This window comes from Syngnathoides biaculeatus, chromosome 10 (assembly GCF_019802595.1).
Source record: "Syngnathoides biaculeatus isolate LvHL_M chromosome 10, ASM1980259v1, whole genome shotgun sequence".
NCBI classification, from domain to species: domain Eukaryota; kingdom Metazoa; phylum Chordata; class Actinopteri; order Syngnathiformes; family Syngnathidae; genus Syngnathoides; species Syngnathoides biaculeatus.
In genome coordinates this window covers 14,155,001-14,174,683 of record NC_084649.1, presented here as the reverse complement: position 1 = coordinate 14,174,683, position 19,683 = coordinate 14,155,001, and the positions used below count along the sequence as shown (strand labels likewise).

The 19,683-nt window shown below is 42.4% G+C and overlaps 4 protein-coding genes across 5 annotated transcripts in view; 1 reads left to right on the top strand and 3 right to left on the bottom strand.

The window, feature by feature from the left end:
* Positions 1 to 70: 70 nt before the first annotated feature.
* On the top strand, positions 71 to 6,416 carry ruvbl1 (RuvB-like AAA ATPase 1). The gene is made up of 11 exons (XM_061831970.1): positions 71 to 351; positions 710 to 796; positions 896 to 1,028; positions 1,946 to 2,097; positions 3,653 to 3,742; positions 4,152 to 4,301; positions 4,562 to 4,625; positions 4,696 to 4,894; positions 5,398 to 5,500; positions 5,584 to 5,675; positions 6,085 to 6,416. The coding sequence occupies exons 1-11, from the start codon at positions 211 to 213 to the stop codon at positions 6,242 to 6,244; spliced, it is 1,371 nt and encodes a 456-aa protein (XP_061687954.1). The 5' UTR covers positions 71 to 210; the 3' UTR covers positions 6,245 to 6,416.
* A 355-nt stretch (positions 6,417 to 6,771) lies between these two features.
* mustn1a (musculoskeletal, embryonic nuclear protein 1a) lies at positions 6,772 to 8,035 on the bottom strand. Its single transcript, XM_061831971.1, has 3 exons — positions 7,842 to 8,035; positions 7,657 to 7,777; positions 6,772 to 7,016 (listed from the first exon to the last, which is right to left on the bottom strand). Exons 1-3 carry the CDS (start codon positions 7,848 to 7,850, stop codon positions 6,919 to 6,921), a joined length of 228 nt encoding a protein of 75 aa, XP_061687955.1. The 5' UTR covers positions 7,851 to 8,035; the 3' UTR covers positions 6,772 to 6,918.
* Positions 8,036 to 8,400: 365 nt separating this feature from the next.
* Positions 8,401 to 14,653, bottom strand: rft1 (RFT1 homolog). 2 transcript variants are annotated; one of them, XM_061831969.1, is made up of 10 exons: positions 14,434 to 14,653; positions 14,278 to 14,363; positions 13,800 to 13,922; positions 13,436 to 13,727; positions 13,227 to 13,361; positions 11,525 to 11,785; positions 11,305 to 11,449; positions 11,011 to 11,116; positions 10,064 to 10,308; positions 8,401 to 9,985 (listed from the first exon to the last, which is right to left on the bottom strand). In XM_061831969.1, the coding sequence occupies exons 1-10, from the start codon at positions 14,494 to 14,496 to the stop codon at positions 9,816 to 9,818; spliced, it is 1,626 nt and encodes a 541-aa protein (XP_061687953.1). In that variant the 5' UTR covers positions 14,497 to 14,653; the 3' UTR covers positions 8,401 to 9,815. The 2 variants fall into 2 exon arrangements, with proteins under 2 accessions (XP_061687953.1, XP_061687952.1); XM_061831968.1 differs by having other exon boundaries at positions 8,473 to 9,985; positions 10,059 to 10,308.
* A 127-nt stretch (positions 14,654 to 14,780) lies between these two features.
* Positions 14,781 to 19,683, bottom strand: part of prkcda (protein kinase C, delta a) — a 25,939-nt gene continuing 21,036 nt past the window's right edge. Inside the window, 3 exon segments of the mRNA XM_061832714.1 lie at positions 14,781 to 17,298; positions 17,424 to 17,552; positions 17,691 to 17,879. Of these exon segments, the coding sequence (XP_061688698.1) occupies positions 17,140 to 17,298; positions 17,424 to 17,552; positions 17,691 to 17,879 (477 nt within the window). The 3' untranslated portion in view covers positions 14,781 to 17,139.

Genomic DNA, 19,683 nt, shown 5'->3' with positions numbered 1-19,683 from the left:
TATCCAGTTGTCTTGCGTGCCGCATAAAATGAGGCGGGGCTTCAAGGTAACACTTCCGCCAAATTTCCATAGTAACCCCACATGGAAACCATTCTTCCTGTGTTTTGAGTTTCGGCGGCGGCGCGCAAGCAAGCTAATCGGCGCCCGAGTGGCTGTTTCTTCGCCTTTAAAGCGAGTTCCCGTTTCGCGGCACATTTGCTAAAGTCCACCATGAAGATCGAGGAGGTGAAAAGCACCACGAAAACTCAACGGATCGCCTCGCACAGTCACGTCAAAGGACTGGGCTTGGACGAGGCCGGGAACGCTAAGCAGTCAGCGTGCGGGTTGGTCGGCCAGGAAGCCGCCAGGGAGGTAATGTTGACCACATGGGATTCTTTCTTTTATTATGCGGTAACCCTGCTAGCTCGCATTCATTTTGACAGAATATCCGTGAAGTGCAATACAGTGTTCCATTATTGAGGCACGGCTCACATTTCCCACGAGAAGAACCTCACGCACATTACCAAGCAAAAATGGCACAAAAGGTGTTTATACATTGAATAAATTACTTGGTGTTAAATCTTTGCCTGTTTACTGATCGCAAAGCTTAATGAAAGGGAAGAAGGAGATACACCGACTAATTGTGCGTGTTCTGCCATTTAATGGAAGAGCATTCGGGTTATCGATGAATGAAGCTATATGATTTGTTTTTAAAATGGTTCATTTCCAGGCGTGTGGCATCATTGTGGAGCTCATCCGCTCCAAGAAGATGGCAGGAAGGGCAGTTTTACTGGCCGGCCCACCTGGTACTGGAAAGGTAATGATATAATATTTTAAGATGCTATTAAGTAGTGATGTCAGCCTTTTACATGGTTGTTATTCCTCACTTACACTTTGTGGATGTTTCTCCTCGCAGACGGCCCTCGCCTTAGCCATCGCGCAGGAGCTGGGCAACAAGGTGCCTTTCTGCCCCATGGTTGGCAGTGAAGTTTACTCGTCGGAAATTAAAAAGACAGAAGTGCTGATGGAAAACTTCAGGAGGGCCATCGGTGGGAGTAGCTCTTGATTTATTACATATTATCTATTGTTAACATATAACACGTGTAAGGTGACTGCAGGATCATAGTTGGACATGGATTGTAGAGCCCCCGTAGCTCAGTTGTTAGAGCATTGGTTTGGTGAACCGGGGGTCATGAGTTTGTATCTCGCTGGGGCCTCTCCTCCCCAAGAGGGGTTGCGTCAGGAAGGGCCTCCGGCATAAAAACTGTGCCAAACAAATATGAGCGTTCATCTGAGATGACACGCTGTGGCGACCCCTAATGAAACAAGCCGAAAGAAACTTACTTTCTTATCGTCGGACATGAACCGGGCCGTTTCCTGCCAATGAACAGATTTGGAATCAACTAGCATCACAGAATTGATGGGTTTACTTTGGCGGTTCCACTGTAACTAAGTGGTAATAACACTTTGCCGAGTTACGTGGATGTGATCTGTTAAAACAATAGCGACAAAACTGTTTTGCACAGTACTTTCCGTATTTTATTGACCTCTGATCATCATGTTGCAATGAGGAAATGGGGTGGAAAGTTTACCCTGCTGATGACACCTGTCGTATCGAAGGAAAGAACTTTTGCTGATGGAGACCACCGCTGCGCCTCTTTTAGAATCTGATCTCCAATCAGAGGTGGAGATTCGTCCGGGCTTGTCACCACCACCCCAATTACAGGGCCTAGACGCACAGTCCGTGCCTCGCGCCCTCTGATCTAAAGCGCTTCTTGTCAGCCACCTGCGTGTACCTCTTCATGCGACATTAATGCGAAACAGAGCTCACTCAGGAATTTTCAAGGGCACGTGCACAGATTAATATCTGAGGGGATGCTACAGCGCGGTGTGCATGGAAATACAAAGACCCGATTCACTCCATTGCGGTCTACGTTTGTGATTGTCGCGTCAACTCGCCTTTCAGGGCTGCGCATCAAAGAGACAAAGGAGGTGTACGAGGGCGAGGTGACTGAGCTGACCCCCTGTGAGACGGAGAACCCGATGGGGGGCTACGGAAAGACCATCAGCCACGTCATCATTGGTCTGAGGACGGGCAAGGGAACCAAGCAGCTCAAGGTCAGACTGGGTCCTGTTGTCATCTTAGACAGAGACATTTTTTTAACACAGAATAAAACTCACCATTTTATTACTTTCAGTATTTAAGATCTCAAGTTGGACAAATTTTAATAAGTACTTTTTTTTTAGTAATTTAATGTCATGTAACTTTTATTTGAGCTGGCCATATTAATGGAACTCATTTTGTGCTCACTGAATGAGTAAGTGCATAGAAGTTAATTTACTTCAGTATTTCATTTTATATCTTTAATTTTAGCATACATTAACATGAAGCAAAGAGGACTTTAACACTAACTAGATCATAAGTGGTACATCATAAGCGGTGTGGCTGTGAACCTATATAAACGAATTATCTCCTCAAATACAAATTGATGGATATAGTTTTGAAATGAGAAGCCTTTTAAAACATATTTTCGCAGCTAATATTAAAAACATTTCAAAAGTAGGGACTGGTAACAAATGCTTGCAATTTCTCATTATTGCAAGTGAAGGCAATTTGCAGTATTATTTTCGGATGCAACATGAAGTCGACCCACATGATTTGCTTACGCCAGGGGTGTCAAACTCATTTTTCCTAACAAGCCACACTGTAGTTCTGGTTTCCCTCGGAGGGCCTTTACGACTGTGAAACAAAAATATTGAATCATATTTACATCAATTTGTGAACTAGTTTTGGGATCAGAAATCAAGGGCAATGTTTTTTTTTTTTTTTTTCAACTATTCATGTTTAGTAACACAAAAGTCCTTGTAATATTTCAACTTTTCCATGTGTGAACCACAACAATTTGAAATTTTGTTCCTGATTTTTACAAGAATTATGGAAATTGATACTGTAGATTTGGCTTTGCGGGTCACATAAAATCATGTGGTGGGCCGGATCTGGCCCGCGGGCCTTGAGTTTGACACCATGTCTTACGCGGTCCACATAAAATGATGCAGTGGGCTGGATCTGGGCACCACCTCCAAACTAAGACATTTTGGGCAATTCCATGCAAACTGGTTGTTGGAAGGGTATTTTTGTCCCAGTTTGGTGTGGAAGAACATTTCCGACGGGCATTGTAAGCTAGCGGCATTATTAATGCTATATTGTCTTGGTGTCCCAATACTTGTGTCCAGACAGTGTAGCTCAGGGGTGGGCAAATGATGGCTTCTCTAATCCGGTCCCCCTTAACATTAATACTATGAAGAGTAATATTCCTCACACTAATTTATCTGTTTTCCATCCATCCATTTTCTGAGCTGCTTATCCTCACAAGGGTGTAGGGAGTGCTGGAGTCTATCCTAGCTATCTTCGGGCAGGAGGCAGAATACACCCTGAGCTGGTTGCCAACCAATCGCAGGGCACATAAAGACAGACAACAGCCGCACTCACAATCACACCTACGGGCAATTTAGAGTGTTCAATTGATGTTGCATGTTTTTTGGGATGTGGGAGGAAACCGGAGTGCCCGGAGAAAACCCACACAGGCACGGGGAGCACATGCAAACTCCTCGGAGGTGGGTTCCAAACTTTTCATTGAATTTAATCCACGGTATTATTCTTTGTATTCCAAAGTTGGATCCTAGTATTTACGAGAGTCTGCAGAAGGAGCGCGTGGAGGTGGGAGACGTCATCTACATTGAAGCCAACAGCGGAGCTGTTAAGGTATTACCGCACGCGCCTACTTGTTCTTTCTCGAGTCCTAAAATACAATCGTCTTATTCGTCTGGCCTTTCATCTCTCTGCACTCAGCGTGACAGTCTATACTTCCTTTCCGAGTGTACACTGAAGCTTCTTTTTCTTCCTACTATCTCTCCATCTCACCAAATGCCTCCTTTCCCCCGGCGAGCCTTGCGGATTCTGTTGACAGGTCACGGTGACAGTTCCTTTAATCGGTACAGGTGGGCTTGTGACCAAATAAGGGGCTGTGTGTGCGCCACACACATGACACTTGTTGACAGGCCTCTTGCAAAGCGCTTCGTCTCCCTGCCAATCATCTGGGCCACCTGCTCTCCCATAGAATTCATCTTTTTTTTTTAATGCACAGGAATCCTTCTGCTACTCGTCTTTGCAGAGACAAGGTCGGTGCGACACCTTCGCCACAGAGTTCGACCTGGAGGCCGAGGAGTACGTGCCGCTGCCAAAAGGAGACGTGCACAAAAAGAAGGAGATTGTCCAAGATGTCACGCTACATGACCTCGACGTGGCAAATGCGAGACCACAGGTTAAAAGAAAAATTCTGTAATTTACGATTTGAATAGTCTTCATTTGGGTCACTACAGTGAAAAGAGTGGTTAGAACATTTGCCTCAGAGTTGAGAGGTCCTAGGTTTGAATCTTGGCTCCTGCCCTCCTGTGCGGAGTTCACTTGGAGAAGCAAATCGTTACTCGGCTGTGACCTTAATGAGGATGAAAGCTATTAAAAATGGTATAACGTGGAAAGATTGATTGTGCAATCCTCGAATGTTCTTGCTGATTGTCACAGGGTGGCCAGGACATTCTCTCCATGATGGGACAGCTGATGAAGCCCAAAAAGACGGAAATCACAGGTTGGCAACAGTGCCGCTTCTACATTTTCGCTCGTGTTGCTCAGCTGCCCCCCCCCCCCCCCCCCCACAGATAAGCTCCGAGCAGAGATCAACAAGGTGGTGAACCGCTACATCGACCAGGGCGTCGCCGAGCTGGTGCCTGGTGTGCTGTTTGTCGATGAGGTCCACATGCTGGACATCGAGTGCTTCACGTACCTCCATCGAGCGCTGGAGAGCACCATCGCCCCCATCGTTGTGTTCGCCTCCAACAGGGGGAACTGTCTCATCAGGTCGGTCATCCTGACAGAAACCGTGTTTGGATTGGTTGGCAACATCCATTTTCTGTGAACGTCTTAGGGTGTTATAGGAAAACATAAAATTGTATCTCGGTGAGTTTTAGTGAATAGCCGAGGATAGAGTCCACAGTAAAGAAATATGAATTTGTTAGTAGCGTACAGCCAATTCACAGGGGTTCACTGAAGAACTGCAGATACTACGAAAATCACACCATATTGAACGCATCAATCCCAACAATAAACAGAAGAGGTGAATGGGGGTCTCTTATATTTACAATCTTAGCATGCGGGATTTCAGACATATTTTGTTCAAGAGGGGACTGAACACAGTGAAATTATTGGCCACCGCGGCAATCCCGAACCCTGACTGGTCAGATACTACAGTAGTCCCCGCTTTTGCCGGTGGAATACCAGCAATGACGAGTTGAGCCATTTATACATTCCGTTATCGTTTTCCCTTTTTTTTCTTGCAACCTCATCTTTCGTTTGCTATTCAGGGGAACCGAGGACATCAGCTCACCGCATGGGATTCCACTGGATCTACTGGACAGAGTGATGATCATCCGCACAATGCTGTACACGCCGCAGGAGATGAAGCAGGTCAGTCTTTTTTTTTTTCCACTAATATCGGTAGGTGATGGATGGATGGATATTGATTCTCTTATTACATTCCCCGCCCCCAGATCATCAAGATCCGCGCTCAGACCGAGGGGCTCAGTATCAGCGAGGAAGCACTTGCACATCTGGCAGATATTGGTGCCAAGACCACCCTCAGGTACCAAATTAGTACAATTATACTTTTTTTTTTTTTTTTTTTTTTGCTGTAACTTCTGGGAAGACTTTCTACAAAAGTTTGTCAGGTCAGAGGTTGGATCCAAAAGTGTCTTTTTTTTGGGTTAAATTTATGTATAATCTATTTGAACAGCACAATAAATACAAATAGTTAAGTGTATATATAACATTTTGTTGTTTTGTTATTCACAATAGTTCAATTACACAATCATTTGAGAAAAATTATTAAAAATGAATTTTTTTTTAAGTAAACAAATTTTAGGGGGCAACGAAACAAATGTTACAGGACTTGTAGTAGTGAAAATGCTCACGAGCCACACTTTACTCAGTCAGTTGCTGTGTCCAAAAGTTATTATTATTATTATCATAATTAATTATTTGTTTGTGGCTAGGTACGCCGTACAGCTGCTGACGCCAGCCAGCCTGCTCGGTCGCGTTCAGGGCAAAGAGACGGTCGAGCGGGAGCAAGTGGAGGAGATCAACGAGCTCTTTTACGACGCCAAGTCCTCTGCCAAAATCCTCCAGGACCAGCATCACAAATTTATGAAATGAAAACTGTTACGGCCGGCAGGATGACTGAGAGTTCTTAATGTTGCATCTTGCTTTCTGTTTTTTGTTTATTTCCATCATGACTGATATTTTCTCTAGTTATGGCATAGTTCAATGGGCTCTTATTGATTCTGTCTGACATAAAACTTTACAATTAAAGAGACCTGGCAGGTTGTTTTTTTTCCAGTAACTTGTTTTTTTATGCCTTTTTTTTTTCTTTGTATAATTTTCTTGCCATCCCTCTGAGAACTAGTCCGGCAATTGTCATAGGCAGGAATAATGACAACTTTGCTGTCAGTATTTTGAAAGTGTTTATATTTCTATTTGCAATATCCGGACAAACAAACATTTTCAAAGTTGAGATTATAATCAAGTTAATGGAAAAGCCATATTTTCAATATTAACTCTTTTGGCACATCGGAGTTTGTGGGCTCTAGTTAACTAATTGAAAGTAGTGTGGAATTAGTGGTGGAAACCATGTGGTATCATCAAGGGGTAAATACATGAAAGATCAGTGACAGACAAAAAAGTAAACAATGTAAACAAATTTAATGAGCTGTATTAAAGATTTTACCTTGATAAAGATTTTTGTTGAAAGGGGTTAATTCACAGTCAGTGTATGAAAAAGTGGAAAAACATGCCCAACAAACACCCACAAGTGACAAGGTCGTCTCGGTCTACTTCCTGGCAGAACGAGCTGGACGTGTGTTGAGAGCCGTCTCGCCTCCTGACCTCAGACCGCTGAACACTGATGGAGCGGTTTTACCCATTTTCTCTGTGGACAATCGAGAAAACACCAATCAGGATAATCAGATCTTACTCGCAATGTGCACAGCAAAAATTGATAGGGCAATAAACCACGTGTACTGCATTTGACAACCTCATGAAAAGGAAATGAATTGTCAAAAGTTAATCCAGTTTTTCCTTAGTTGATACATGAATTCTTCATGACAATAATCCTCTAAATGTTCATTTCTGAGTTCCATTAAAAACTCATGTGAATGAAACATGAAAAAAAATCTAGTTAAGAATCGATCGGTTGATCTGTTGTGTAAACAAGTTCCAAAAACATGAGAATGAAAATGATTGAAAATTCCAAAAGTACATTTACAACAAATACCACGTTACATCGAAAAAAAAAATATTGTGTCTCTATATATGTATATATATTCTTGTAAAATGTAGCAAGCATTTTAATGGTTCCCGTAAATAAAAAGATAAGCAAACACACTTTGTTCCACTGGGAAAACGGTCAGTCTCTCATCATTACAGCATTCCTTCCCAGTTGCCCGCCCTACATGGAGTGGAAACCTTCTGCATCATACACCAACTTACTGCCACCGTCACTTGAAACTAATTTGTCCAGTGCAAAAACACTGCATTTCCCGCTCACGTGTGTGTCTTTGTGGACTCACCGCACTCCTCCATAACTTCAAAAGTCTTGCTCTTCGCCGGTCCGCAGCCCCCAAGTCTACCCTTTGTCTCAGCCAGCTCTTCCTGGCTCACCGCAGGACGCTGCACGTTGTCTTCTTGTGCCTGGCAAAATAAACAACAGTGAGCAACATATGGACAAAACATGGTCAATAAATAGTGCTCTTACTTGAGACATGTCTTCGATGTCAGCCGTTTTCGTCTCCCTGCAGCGCGTCTATATTGTATATAGTCTGAGTCGCAAGTGGACAATAAATCGGTTTCTCAACAATAACAAATGATGTCATGAGTTGAAAAGGCTCCTCCTACAGTTTGTGTATAAATGAATCCCAGTTTCAAAGTAGAACTCGCCAAAATGAGATCAACTCTGTGTTGGAATTAAAGTCTCATTGAACATGGAGGGGGGGGGGGTGGAAGTGGAGGAAAAAAAACAAAAGCAATGTTGCTTCCTACCCTTCCTGTTCATTCTCCATAATTACATCATTTTATAGCCCTGGTAGATGATTCACTTAGTTGTGGTGAGTTCAGAGGAACAACAACTGGATCTTAGTGGTTGTGGTTCTGCAAAAAGACACAACACTCACTGCTTCTTCGCCTGTTAAATAGTCAAAAAAGAAAAACACTGGAGCAGACTAGTCTGATAAAAAAGAAAAAGAGAATGTACATGCAGGGAATTATGAGGAGTTTCAATTTCAATCAACCCCACATGCCAGCTATATTAGGGTGTGCACAAAAGATTATTTTCATGTTCATGATTCACCTCTACTTCCTTGCTCAAAAATAGACAATAAAATTTCATTTTAGAGGTTATAGTTCACTCTAAAGGTAGGAAAAAAAGTTTTGAAAGTTTCTCTTGGTCTCATTTCCTTTTATTTACCAGTCCATCGAGAAAATGGAGTCAGATTTACTGTCATATAGGCCATCTTAAAACCAACGGACTAATTAGCAGTTACAACTACTGTAATAAGTCGGCAAGATTTCAAAAGACTTTTAGTGGTTGACTATTGCGATGAACTGGATACAACCTATGATACAAAGTTACACAGATGGATGTAATACTGGATGTTGAATGATTTAAAGAAACTGCTTCAAGTAACTTCAGTAAAAACAGACTTGGAACAGCGGTCTCGGCCCCTCCCCCCATCTCACACACACATGCAGACATACACACACACACACGCGCACAAAATCGGTACATCTGCACAAGCTTACAAAAAATGTTGGTAAGCTTATGACATGGCCTTGTTTGGAGTAGTTAGATACTTTGTTACAAACACTTCCCAGTGTATGGTCAAAGGCAGTATGAATAAAATCTGAGCATAGTGTATTTAACGTGCCCTGAACCCATTCATGGGCAGGGTGGGAATTTTTTGCCTTATTGAGATAAAATAAAACAGGCCACAATCAAAGAAATAACACTTCTTTTTTGTTTATGGTTAAGTTATATGATAAGTTGAGGCAGCCATGTTGAGTAAGGAAGGGAAGGGAAATAACTCCATACTAACTTTGACTGATGAGTTCTCCTGATACCAAATTATGGCTTTTGATTAAAACACTAAAATATTTTGATATAGTGAAGGATGTAATACGTGAAAATCATGATGTCCCAAAAATGGGACGCTGCCCACGAATGGGTTAACCCAGTTACTTTGTTTAAATTTAGATCGGGAAGGTGTACCTAATGATGTGTCAAAAGAGGAGAAATGTCTTCATGTGTACAAATCAAATTATCCAGTAACATTATCATATACATAAACATTCACATACAGGTGCATTTTAATACATTTGAATACTGTGGAAAACATGATTTGTTGAAGTAGGTGAATTTAAAAAGGATATTTCATATATATATGACAGATTCACTCCTGCGACCCTTGTGAGGATAAGTGGCTCAGAAAATGGATGGATGGATTTTTTTCTGATACGAATTAGGACTATCTTAGTTAGGGGAAATCCAAAAATCACCTTCCAGAAATTAGAATGCTATAACAGAAACATTCAAAATTATTTTGAATGCAGAAATTCCACAGGACTTATTTTTTAAATAAAGTTCTCAATAATATTCTAAATTCTTAAGGTGCACCTGCTCTTGCATCTGAGGCTCATTAAAGAAAATAATAACAAATTCACTTGTTGCTGTCCTTCAAGTTATGCGCGTTTTTTCCTGTAGTGGGGCAAAAGCTGAGTCCTCACAAACACAACAAGTTGCGTTTCCGTGAGCAGAACGGCTCCGAGAACAAAAAGAAGACAAACCGCTCCCACGCTGACGTGGACCAACCTGAGGAGCCAGCCACCGTCGCAGCAGAAAACGCTCTGCCAAGTACAAAAAAAAAGGGACATGCAATACTAGTAATGTCAATATTAGAAGGGCAGTATGTGAAGATACCTCACTGACAAGCGTGACCGCCGCGCTGACAGCGAGCGCCAGGCACAGCAACGGCGTGGGCAGCAGGCCCCGCAGGGGTTTCCACGGACTGGGCAGGAAGTAGTGGCGAATGTACAGGACGCTGTGCGTGATGCGGAGGGCCATGTTGAGGCAGTTGGCCAGGATGAAGCCCACGCCGCCCGCCCACCTTGTCAGCGTGTAGGACAGGAAGAGGAACGACGCGGACAGAGCCAGCATCACCAAGTTGTACCTACAAATGAAAAATAGAAGGAAGTAATAATTTCTTTTTCTTTTAACCAGGTAAGGCAATCCAGAACAGTTTCTCGTTGACAATGCTACCTTGAGTTAAAAGTTTAATTAATGCTATGACCACACTTGTAACTCAAAACATGTTTTTCTCACCATCTTTCTCTATTAAAAATAAACAAAACTTTCAAGCCAGGCCCCTCGGCTCTCAAGGCACCACTGAATGTTCACAGTGGGACCCCTGGGAGGGGGTCTGACCATGAATACTGGAAATCCATGGATAATTGACATCCCTTGTATCCATCCACTTTCTAAGCCACTCATCCTCGCAAGGGTCGCGGGAATGCTGGAGCCTATCCCAGCTACCATCAGGCAGGAGGTGGGGCACACCCTAAACCAGTTGCCAGCCAATCATAGGGCACATAGATAAATAGATAATAAAAACTACATTTAAACCCATAAATAATCGAAATAGGATTGCTAAGATGCTAGTAAAATTTATGGTGTTGATTCCTCCAAATAAAATTAAAAAAACAAAAACAAAGGAAAAACAGATGAATAAATAATGGAAAAAAAATTGAAATAATTTTTGGGGAAAAAAAAAATGCACCGAGGGGAATCAGTGAGTGGCGTAACCCGAGTATGCGGTGGTCCATTGTATCTCGTTGTGTTAAAAGTCATTTAGTGAATGTTCATTTGTGCCTACTTGTCAACCTCCTCCTGGCTCATTGCAGCAAACACAAAACATTCGGTCACGCCGTTTACAGCCAGCAGGAGGACATAGCAGCTGTAGCATTGAAGCAACGATGGACCTTCAACAAAATAGAAAAAAAGAGTGAATTGACACAGCTAGTCTATTGTCCGCTTATCTTTGGGGTACCAAATGAATAAATACTATATTATATGATAATAATATTAATACAAAATGGGTTTTATCTGTGTTGGATTTGGCCACTTGAAAAGCGCTACATACATCTAAGATAGTCATTATCACTGTTACCTGCCCCACTGCTCAGCAGAGAACCCCCGTAAATATCCAGAGCCAGTCGCGAGTAGGCGTACCCAAAGACTGCAATAATGAGTCCAATCACCAGCACCAGTTTGAGGAGGCATTGTAGCACATCTGCCGCGACACCAACATCTTCCTGAAGATGACGGTCACAGGATGAATGAATGAAACTCACCAATATTTATTCACAATAAAGCATGCCCGTGCACACCTGTTTCTGGTTTTTGACATGGCGGCCTCGCTCCAGCACTTTGGCGAAGAAGACGTAGAAGCTCTCCTCAATTGGCAAGAAGATGAAGCGGGCCACCATTGACCCCAGGTTGTTGACGATGTCATAAATGCCCTGGTCGCCGAAGCTGAGGACGTTCAGGAAAGTCATGACGTAGCGCTCGCCCTCAGTCAGGATCTGCTTGAGGAACGACTGCTTGAAGAAGCTCCACGTGAGCCGGGCCATGGTCCAGTCCAACAGAGGCTAGAAACAGGCGCCCGGTAGTGTTTTGTCAGCATATACTATGGACCTTTCCGACCTGTCAATCACTCGTGCAATAATAGCCAATCAGATAGCCGCATTGTCTTCACCCCTGGCTTGACCCGCCCCTCTTGTCGTCATGTCCCACAATCAATGCTGGTTGTCGTCGCGTGCGCTTGGAAAAGTTAATGTTACGAACAAAATGGTCCTCAGATGCGCTTGGGGAACGTGCAACTGTGATGAAAAATATTGTGCTCGGTTACGAGGGGCCAAGTTGATTCATTTTCCAAAGCCTAAAACACAGTTGACGAAGTGTCTACGATGGATTAAGGCTCGCGCAAGACCGCACGTACAACTAAATGTGGACAATATCAACAAACACAAGGCTGTATGTTCGAAGGTAAGTGAGGGAGAAGTACCTTCTCTGAGTTTGATTTCATTATTATCAGTGCTTTATACATTGCAGGAGAACAACTTTCACTTTGTTAGTGTATCCCTGACCTGCTGAATGAAGTGTGGAATGTTTTATGCCGAAGAGTCGGGTTAGTGATATACGCAAATGCACGATGAAAAGATGCAAGAGAAATGTCTATGTGCATCACATCAGAGTTTTAAAACAGAGCACTGCGTTCCATGACGAGCCAAGTCAAATGAATACACCCACTCACTTCTAAAGACTACAATGATATGACTCGGGATCTTTCCAAGTAAAAAGTACTCACCCTGCTTTCCTTGCAGAGTACGATTCCACTATTTTATCCTGTTGGATTTCAATATGAAGTTTGTGAGGCATCAAACATTTTTTGCATCGATCACCAACGTTTCGCTGTAACTTTGACATTGCGTCCTGCTCCGTCCAAAATCTTAATTCTGTGTACATATCCTTGCGTGAAATAGTTGAGACCTCTCTGTAGAACTCTCTTGAACAAGTCTGACTCATTTGGCAAAAAACATAACCCAATATTATCTGGAGTACGCGATAGAGAATCCAGTTCAAACCTTTTATGTTCAGTCGCCATTTTGGAAGATTGTGGGGCATGGCAACTGTAACTAAGGAGGGCGGAGCAGAAGTTCGCCAGTCGGAAAGGTCCATTTGTCTCATTTCTGGTAAAATTCTCATCCTTATCTATATTGTTATTATTATGACATTATTTTTTCCTAATCTTTTCAGATTTTTCCCTGAGATGCAGCAGATTTGATCTGAAATGGTAGGATGAACTGACATGGCTCAGACAGACTTAAGAATGGCATGCTTTGTAATATTGTATATGCCAGACGCATTGCGGCTTCGCTTGCTGCAGCATTACAGGCTAAGGGTCAACCAAGTTGATGGGCTCACTACTCAGGAACACTTTTATTATATTTACTATCAAGCCCGGTTCTGGTATTTATACTCAACAGTTTAACTTGTTAACAAACGAAGAACAATAAAGAGTCACATTACCTCTCCATTAACTCTGTGAGGAATCAGCTCTCCGATGTTCCGCAGAGGAAAATTGCTCTCGATCGCTTCTTTGGACGGCAGGAAACGAAGAAAGTAAATTACATAGCACAGCACCAGGACTCCTGTGTACACCAGCTAAAATAAACCATGAGATTGAAATCAGTTATCTTTTGATAAAGTAGCAAACAGCATTTGAAGCAGATTCTTACGTGAGCAGCAGAGAAGATGTAAAGGCCCCACTCACGGGCAGACACCACCAGCACCACCGTCATACTGCACTTAGCCAGCATGGCCAAGCTCTCAGCAACCACCTTTAGCCTCACAAACATGTGAGCCTGGGCCAGCACCCACAGGGGCTCGGCCAAGAGCTCCTGCACCCCCGCCAGGGCGAAGAGCACCACGGCGGGGCCGTAGAAAGGGACCGATTGGGGGTCCGGGGCCTCGAGGAGCCAAAGCCACACAGCGGCCAACATGGCTCCCGATAGTGCACCTAGAGGCAAACTGAGAGGAGAAGGCTACTTTAGAGAGACAGGCAAATGTTATCCAGAGAACAAAATGGTGGTCGGTGCTTACGTCAGCCATAGCAGATTGATAACCTGCCTCCAGTTGTGCTTCCCCCCATCAGAGCCACTCAAGCACGCTTTTCTAAAGGCCTCTCGTGACAAAAAGACTAAAGTGGAGTAGAGCAGTGTAAGCCTGCAAATATGAAGAGAGTATCATGTATTAATAGTACAATTAAACAAGTGTCCCATGGGAATAATGCAAGTCCACTCAACTGGTGGGGAAAATTAGAACTTTAAGACAGAATCCATCATTCTGTTTACTCTATATGTCAGTGACGTTTTGTGATAGAGAGAACAATTAAAATCCTCGTCCGCTAGATGGCAGAGCTGTCGGACATCTCCGTTGTCTTTCGACAATTCTACAAGTCTATCAGTTTTGAGTTTGACTAAACAGGCCCACATTTACCCTTAAGTGATTTTCTGACTAAATTAAAGTGTAACATACGTGCCTGAACGGCCCGATAAGGTTTGGGAAACTCTTGGCTTACCTGACATTCACCACCCCAATCAGCTCTTTGGACACAAAGCGGAGGGTGAAGGCGTTCAATAAGAAGGTCAGCACACGGAACATTACCTAGCAGGGAATTTCAGCATTAGGAGGAAGAATTTCACAACTAAATGAACTCACGTTAGCATTTGCTTACCTGTAGCAGCACATTGTATGAAGCGAGCGTGGACGCGTTCTTCAATACGTCCTGCGAGCTCATTGTGGAACGTTCTCTTGTCCCGCTTGCAAGTCCTTGTATCACTTCACTTTTCTACATTAAATTCAGACTTCATTTCCTTCCACCGCGTGAGGACAGAGAACCAGTTTGAGCACACGATACGAGAATTCAGCGGCGATTCCACTTCCGTACACATTGTGATGACGGAGCCCGTTTGGGGCGTAACAGTTTATTTAAAAAGACACTAACAAGTATCAGTTTCCGATGTATGGTCATCATAATATGTAATAAAACATCACAAAATGTGAAAAACACAGAAACAGAGGTGTAGTTTGGAGGGTTTGTTTTAATTAGATGTAAAAGTTGGAGACAGTTAAAAAAAAAAAAAAATCCACAACGTACCAATATACAGTATGTGACACAAACATACGCTGTTTATATACAAAATTTCATCTACTTCCATTCATTCACGTAAGTTGAGTAACATTCATTAACTTTGTGCTAATGTGAATACAAAGTACCAGGTGAAGAGGAAACAAATGTTTAATATACATTTTAAGCATCATTGGTTCAATTCTATTTTTTACAACAGTTCCGCTGAGGTTTTATTTGTTTTTAGAATATGCCGTGAAAATGCTATCTCAAATGCTCTTGAATATAACCCAAATGCCTAAAGGCTCCTCACCTCAGCTATGGAAAATTGGTGGGTCACTTACAGTACATGTTCGTGACAAACGAAGTAACAACAATAATTAAAATGTACAGTTCAAGCTAAATACACAGAGGTTGGCTAAAGATCTATTTACTGTAATCATGCGCTGGTTTGAACTAATTACTAAACACACACACAAGATGGCCGTTGTGACTTAATGGAATGTACGAGTTTTCACCCGACCACCTATTATCATTATTTCTCATAGGCTACACAATAGCTAGACACATGTACACAAACACAATGGTCTTATTTTCTAAAGTACCTCCAAATGATCAAAAAACATCGACTTGTACCCCAGGAGAGTAATCTGTGCTTAAAATAAGGTCAAGCAAATACTGCTGGTGGACCAGCGACTTGGCAGGGTTAACCATGCGATACACTGAAGAAAATAAGTATTTGAACACCCTGCTATATTGCAAGTTCTCCCACTTGGAAATCACAGAGGGGTCTGAAATTTTCATCGTAGGTGCATGTCCACTGTGAGAGAGATAATCTAAAAAGAAAAATCCAGAAATCACAATGCATTTTTTTAATGATTTTTTTTTTTTGTGTGTGTGATACAGCTGCAAATAAGTATTTGAACACCTGTCCACCACCACTCCACGTACTATCCTGAATCAGATGCACCTGTGTGAGGTCGTTCGCTGCATAAAGACACCTGTCCAACCCATACAAACAGTAAGACTCAAACTTGTAACATGGCCAAGACCAAAGAGCTGTCCAAAGACACCAGAGACAAAATTGTACAACTCCACACGGCTGGAAAGGGCTACGGAGAAATTGCCACGCAGCCTGGTGAAAAAAGGTCCACTGTTGGAGCAATCATTAGAAAATGGAAGAAGCTAAACATGACAGTCAATCTCAATTGGAGTGGAGCCCCATGCAAAATATCACCTCATGGGGTCTCAATGGTCCTTAGAAAGGTGAGAAATCAGACCAGGACTACAGGACAGGACTTGGTCAATGACCTGAAAAGAGCTGGGACCACCGTTTCCAAGGTGACTGTTGGTAATACACTAAGACGTCATGGTTTGAAATCATGCATGGCGCAGAAGGTTCCCCTGCTTAAATAAGCACATGTCAAGGCCCGTCTTAAGTTTGCCAGTGACCATTTGGATGATACAGAGGAGTCAATGGAGAAAGTTTTTTGGTCATAATTCCACTAACCGTGTTTGGAGGAAAACGAATGATGAGTTCCACCCCAAAAACACCATCCCTACTGTGAAGCACTGGGGTGGTAGCATCATGCTTTGGGGGTGTTTTTCTGCACATGGGACAGGACGACTGCACTGTATTAAGGAGAGGATGACCGCGGACATGTATTGTGAGATTTTGGGGAACAACCTCTTTCCCTCAGTCGGAGCATTGAAGATACGTCGTTGCTGAGTCTTTCAACATGACAATGACCCGAAGCACACAGCCAGGAAAACCAAGGAGTGGCTCCGTAAGAAGCAAATCAAGGTTCTGGCATGGCCTAGCTAGTCTTCAGACCTAAACGCAATAGAAAAATCTTTGGCAGGAGCTGAAACTCCGTGTTTCTCAGCGACAGCCCAGAAACCTGTCTGATCTAGAGAAGATCTGTGTGGAGGAGTAGGCCAAAATCCCCCCTGCAGTGTGTGCAAACTTGGTGAACAACTACAGGAAACGTTTGACCTCTGTAATTGCAAACAAAGGCTACTGTACCAAATATTAACATTGGTTTTATCAGGTGTTCAAATACTTATTTGCAGCTGTGTCACACAAACAAATCGTAAAAAAAAAAAAAAAAAATCATACATTGTGATTTCTGGATTTTTCTTTTTAGATTATCTCTGTCACAGTGGACATGCACCTACGATGAAAATTTCCGACCCCTCCATGATTTCTAAGTGGGAGAACTTGCAATATAGCAGGGTGTTCAAATACTTAATTTCTTCACTGTATAATAAGTGACCGGTACATCAAAATTAGTCTCACTGTTCAATGAAGAATTATTTTTCTAAGAGGAGTTCCATCTTGGGGTTCATGAAAGAAAAGCCAGCAAATGGCGACTGGTCCATGGAGTCTATGAAGTTCTTGTCACTGTGGGACAGGCGAGGCTTCTCGCTCAGGAACTCCCGATCAAAGTTGCTGCAATCATTCGGTGCTCTCTGAAATCAATAGGAAATATCTCCATTGAAGAAATACATCTCCGGTCATGAAAAAAAAAAAAAACTTCACAGAGTGAACATGGTTCCTCAAAATGTGTGTTTGTGTGTGGGCATGTGGGCCATACCACTTTGGGCTTGAAGGGCGGCTCCACCTCCCTGTTTTCCAAGGCTTGCCAGTCAATAGACTTAAAGAAAGAGTGTAATCGGATATTCCCCATGACCCCTAGCCTACGTGTGGGATCTCTTTCAAACAACTGGAGGGAGACAAATGAGAAAGAGAAAACTATGTCAATGATTAGATTACCAATCAACAATTAATCTTTTTCCTCAAGAGGAGAGGCCAGACTGGGAGGCACTATAGTAGTAGTAGTAGTAGTAGTTGTAGTACAGACCCGCTCCAGCAGCTCCTTGGCCTCCTTGTTTATCCAGCGAGGATAGTGGGGGGTGTCCATGCGAATGGACTCAAACAGTTCGTCTTCATCGTCTCCGTGAAACGGCGACTGACCGACGAGCATTTCGTACAGCAACACGCCAAACGACCACCAGTCCACAGAGAAAGAGTATTTCTGGCCCAGCAAGATCTAGGAGTGAACAAAACATGCTTAAATCTCAATGCAACAACAATACAGTGTCAACATTACAGCAGGAGATTTTTTTTTTTTTTTTTTAAATAAGGAAAATATAGAGTGCATTGGCCTGGAGTCAAATTCCCGGCCTCCTGCAGTGACCTATTCAGGGTATAAGCAGGCTTAAAAGAAGTTTGATTTAAGACTTTTCAGGACTTGAAAGACACTTCAATCCAATTTACATTGACAATGTAAAGCTTTTTTTTTTTTTTTTGTCTGGTGCTTCTGGGACCTGATATTAATTACACCACTTTCTCACTGATGCTTTAAGGTAGCCAGATGAGCTAGTGGGTAGCACATCTGTCTCACAGTTCTGAAGTTTAGGGTCTGAATGTGAACTCCACAGATTTGTGTGGAGTTTGCACGTTCTTGTGTTTTTTAACCCAGATACTCTGATTTCCTCCCACATTCCAAAAACAGTTATGTCTAAAAAACTAAGATTCTATTCAAGACCTTGGAAAGTCAAATCTCCTTAACTTCTATTCCCACTTTCCTTAACCTTGGTTGAAATACGTCATCTGGTCCAAGAGAGATGAAAATGTGCTTTGTTTTGAACACAGGATAAGGACAGCCATGTTTCAAATGAATTCAATCCACTTTTCCTTACAGACGTCATCGCACGGCCAATACTATATATAACTTAGTCTTCAGGTCGCTTTCTTTACTTGTTTCTTTTTTGCTCCATGTTTTATCCCTCACATTTAGTTTACAGCTTTTTTTCCTGTATAGATACTATTGTTACTCTGACTTAAGACTTTTTTTTTTTACCTTCACATTGTTACTGTTCCATCAGTCTGTATTCTTCTTCTTCTGTACTTGTTTCAATTAAAATGTTTTTAAATAATGATTTTAAAGCATCTAGCATGCAACTTTCAAGCATTTTTGTTTAGTATGAAAACTGTTGCCTATGTTGTTTCTGGTCTGTTTCTTTATACTAAAGGTGGTCTAAAGGTGTGTCAAGGCACCCGTACTTAATCATTTCTAGAAGTGGAACGCCCAAGCCTCCATGTACATCCGAGCCATTCTTCTCAAATAGGAAACTTCCTAAGGAAAAACAAGAATCCGAAAAGGCCCCATGGCAATAGTCCTATAGAGCTCGTGCACGTGACGTCACCATTTTCACTAGCTGAAAGGATTGATGGATTCCGCCAAAGGTTGACGTGTCGTCAAACACGCTTCCGCGTTCATGAGCTGTCATCCCGCCGTCTTTTTTTCCAATCATAGTTAATGATTGAAATGAAGTATTTGTATGCATGCAGACTTTTCTACGCTTTTAAACTTTTCCTTGTAAATCTCGATGACTTACTCATCAGATACATGTGTAGATCCAGTTGTCCAAGACAAGCGGAAGCAAATTAACAGCCCAATTTCTTGCTTTCTCGACATGCGTATTTAATGCTGAAGTCGATGTTCCTCTATATAGCGAATTGCTCCTTTTCTAAATTTATCCTGAAATTGGCTGGTGACCAGCCCCCCTCATTTTTTCTCATTGTACCCTTCATTTCGTCCAAAGTCAGTTCACCCACAACACAGTTGAGTGCAAGTGTTATAGGAAAACAATGGACTGATACCTTAGTTTAGATACATTTTAATGTTCCATGCCTATGCTTATTATGCTTTACAGTATGTGTCTGTATGTCTTGCACTGGTGTGGTGATGTCCTACAGTATGTACAATTTTAAGTCTTTTGAGAAATTATCTACATCTTTGCAGTTCCTGTATCTGGCTTCCTGCCTTGCGCAATTTGAGCAGTGTAAAA

Excerpts from the sequence above, each read along its gene's own strand:
- ruvbl1 (XM_061831970.1), top strand. The coding sequence starts at position 211 with ATGAAGATCGAGGAGGTGAAAAGCACCACGAAAACTCAACGGATCGCC. Across the intron at positions 352-709 it reads GCCAGGAAGCCGCCAGGGAG|GCGTGTGGCATCATTGTGGA; the intron begins GTAATGTTGACC and ends GTTCATTTCCAG. Across the intron at positions 5,501-5,583 it reads CGCCGCAGGAGATGAAGCAG|ATCATCAAGATCCGCGCTCA; the intron begins GTCAGTCTTTTT and ends CCCCGCCCCCAG.
- mustn1a (XM_061831971.1), bottom strand. Across the intron at positions 7,017-7,656 it reads TGAAGTTATGGAGGAGTGCG|AGAAAATGGGTAAAACCGCT; the intron begins GTGAGTCCACAA and ends GATTGTCCACAG.
- rft1 (XM_061831969.1), bottom strand. The coding sequence starts at position 14,496 with ATGAGCTCGCAGGACGTATTGAAGAACGCGTCCACGCTCGCTTCATAC. Across the intron at positions 11,786-13,226 it reads CTCACAGAGTTAATGGAGAG|CCTCTGTTGGACTGGACCAT; the intron begins GTAATGTGACTC and ends GCCTGTTTCTAG. Across the intron at positions 11,450-11,524 it reads ATGTCAAAAACCAGAAACAG|GAAGATGTTGGTGTCGCGGC; the intron begins GTGTGCACGGGC and ends CGTCATCTTCAG.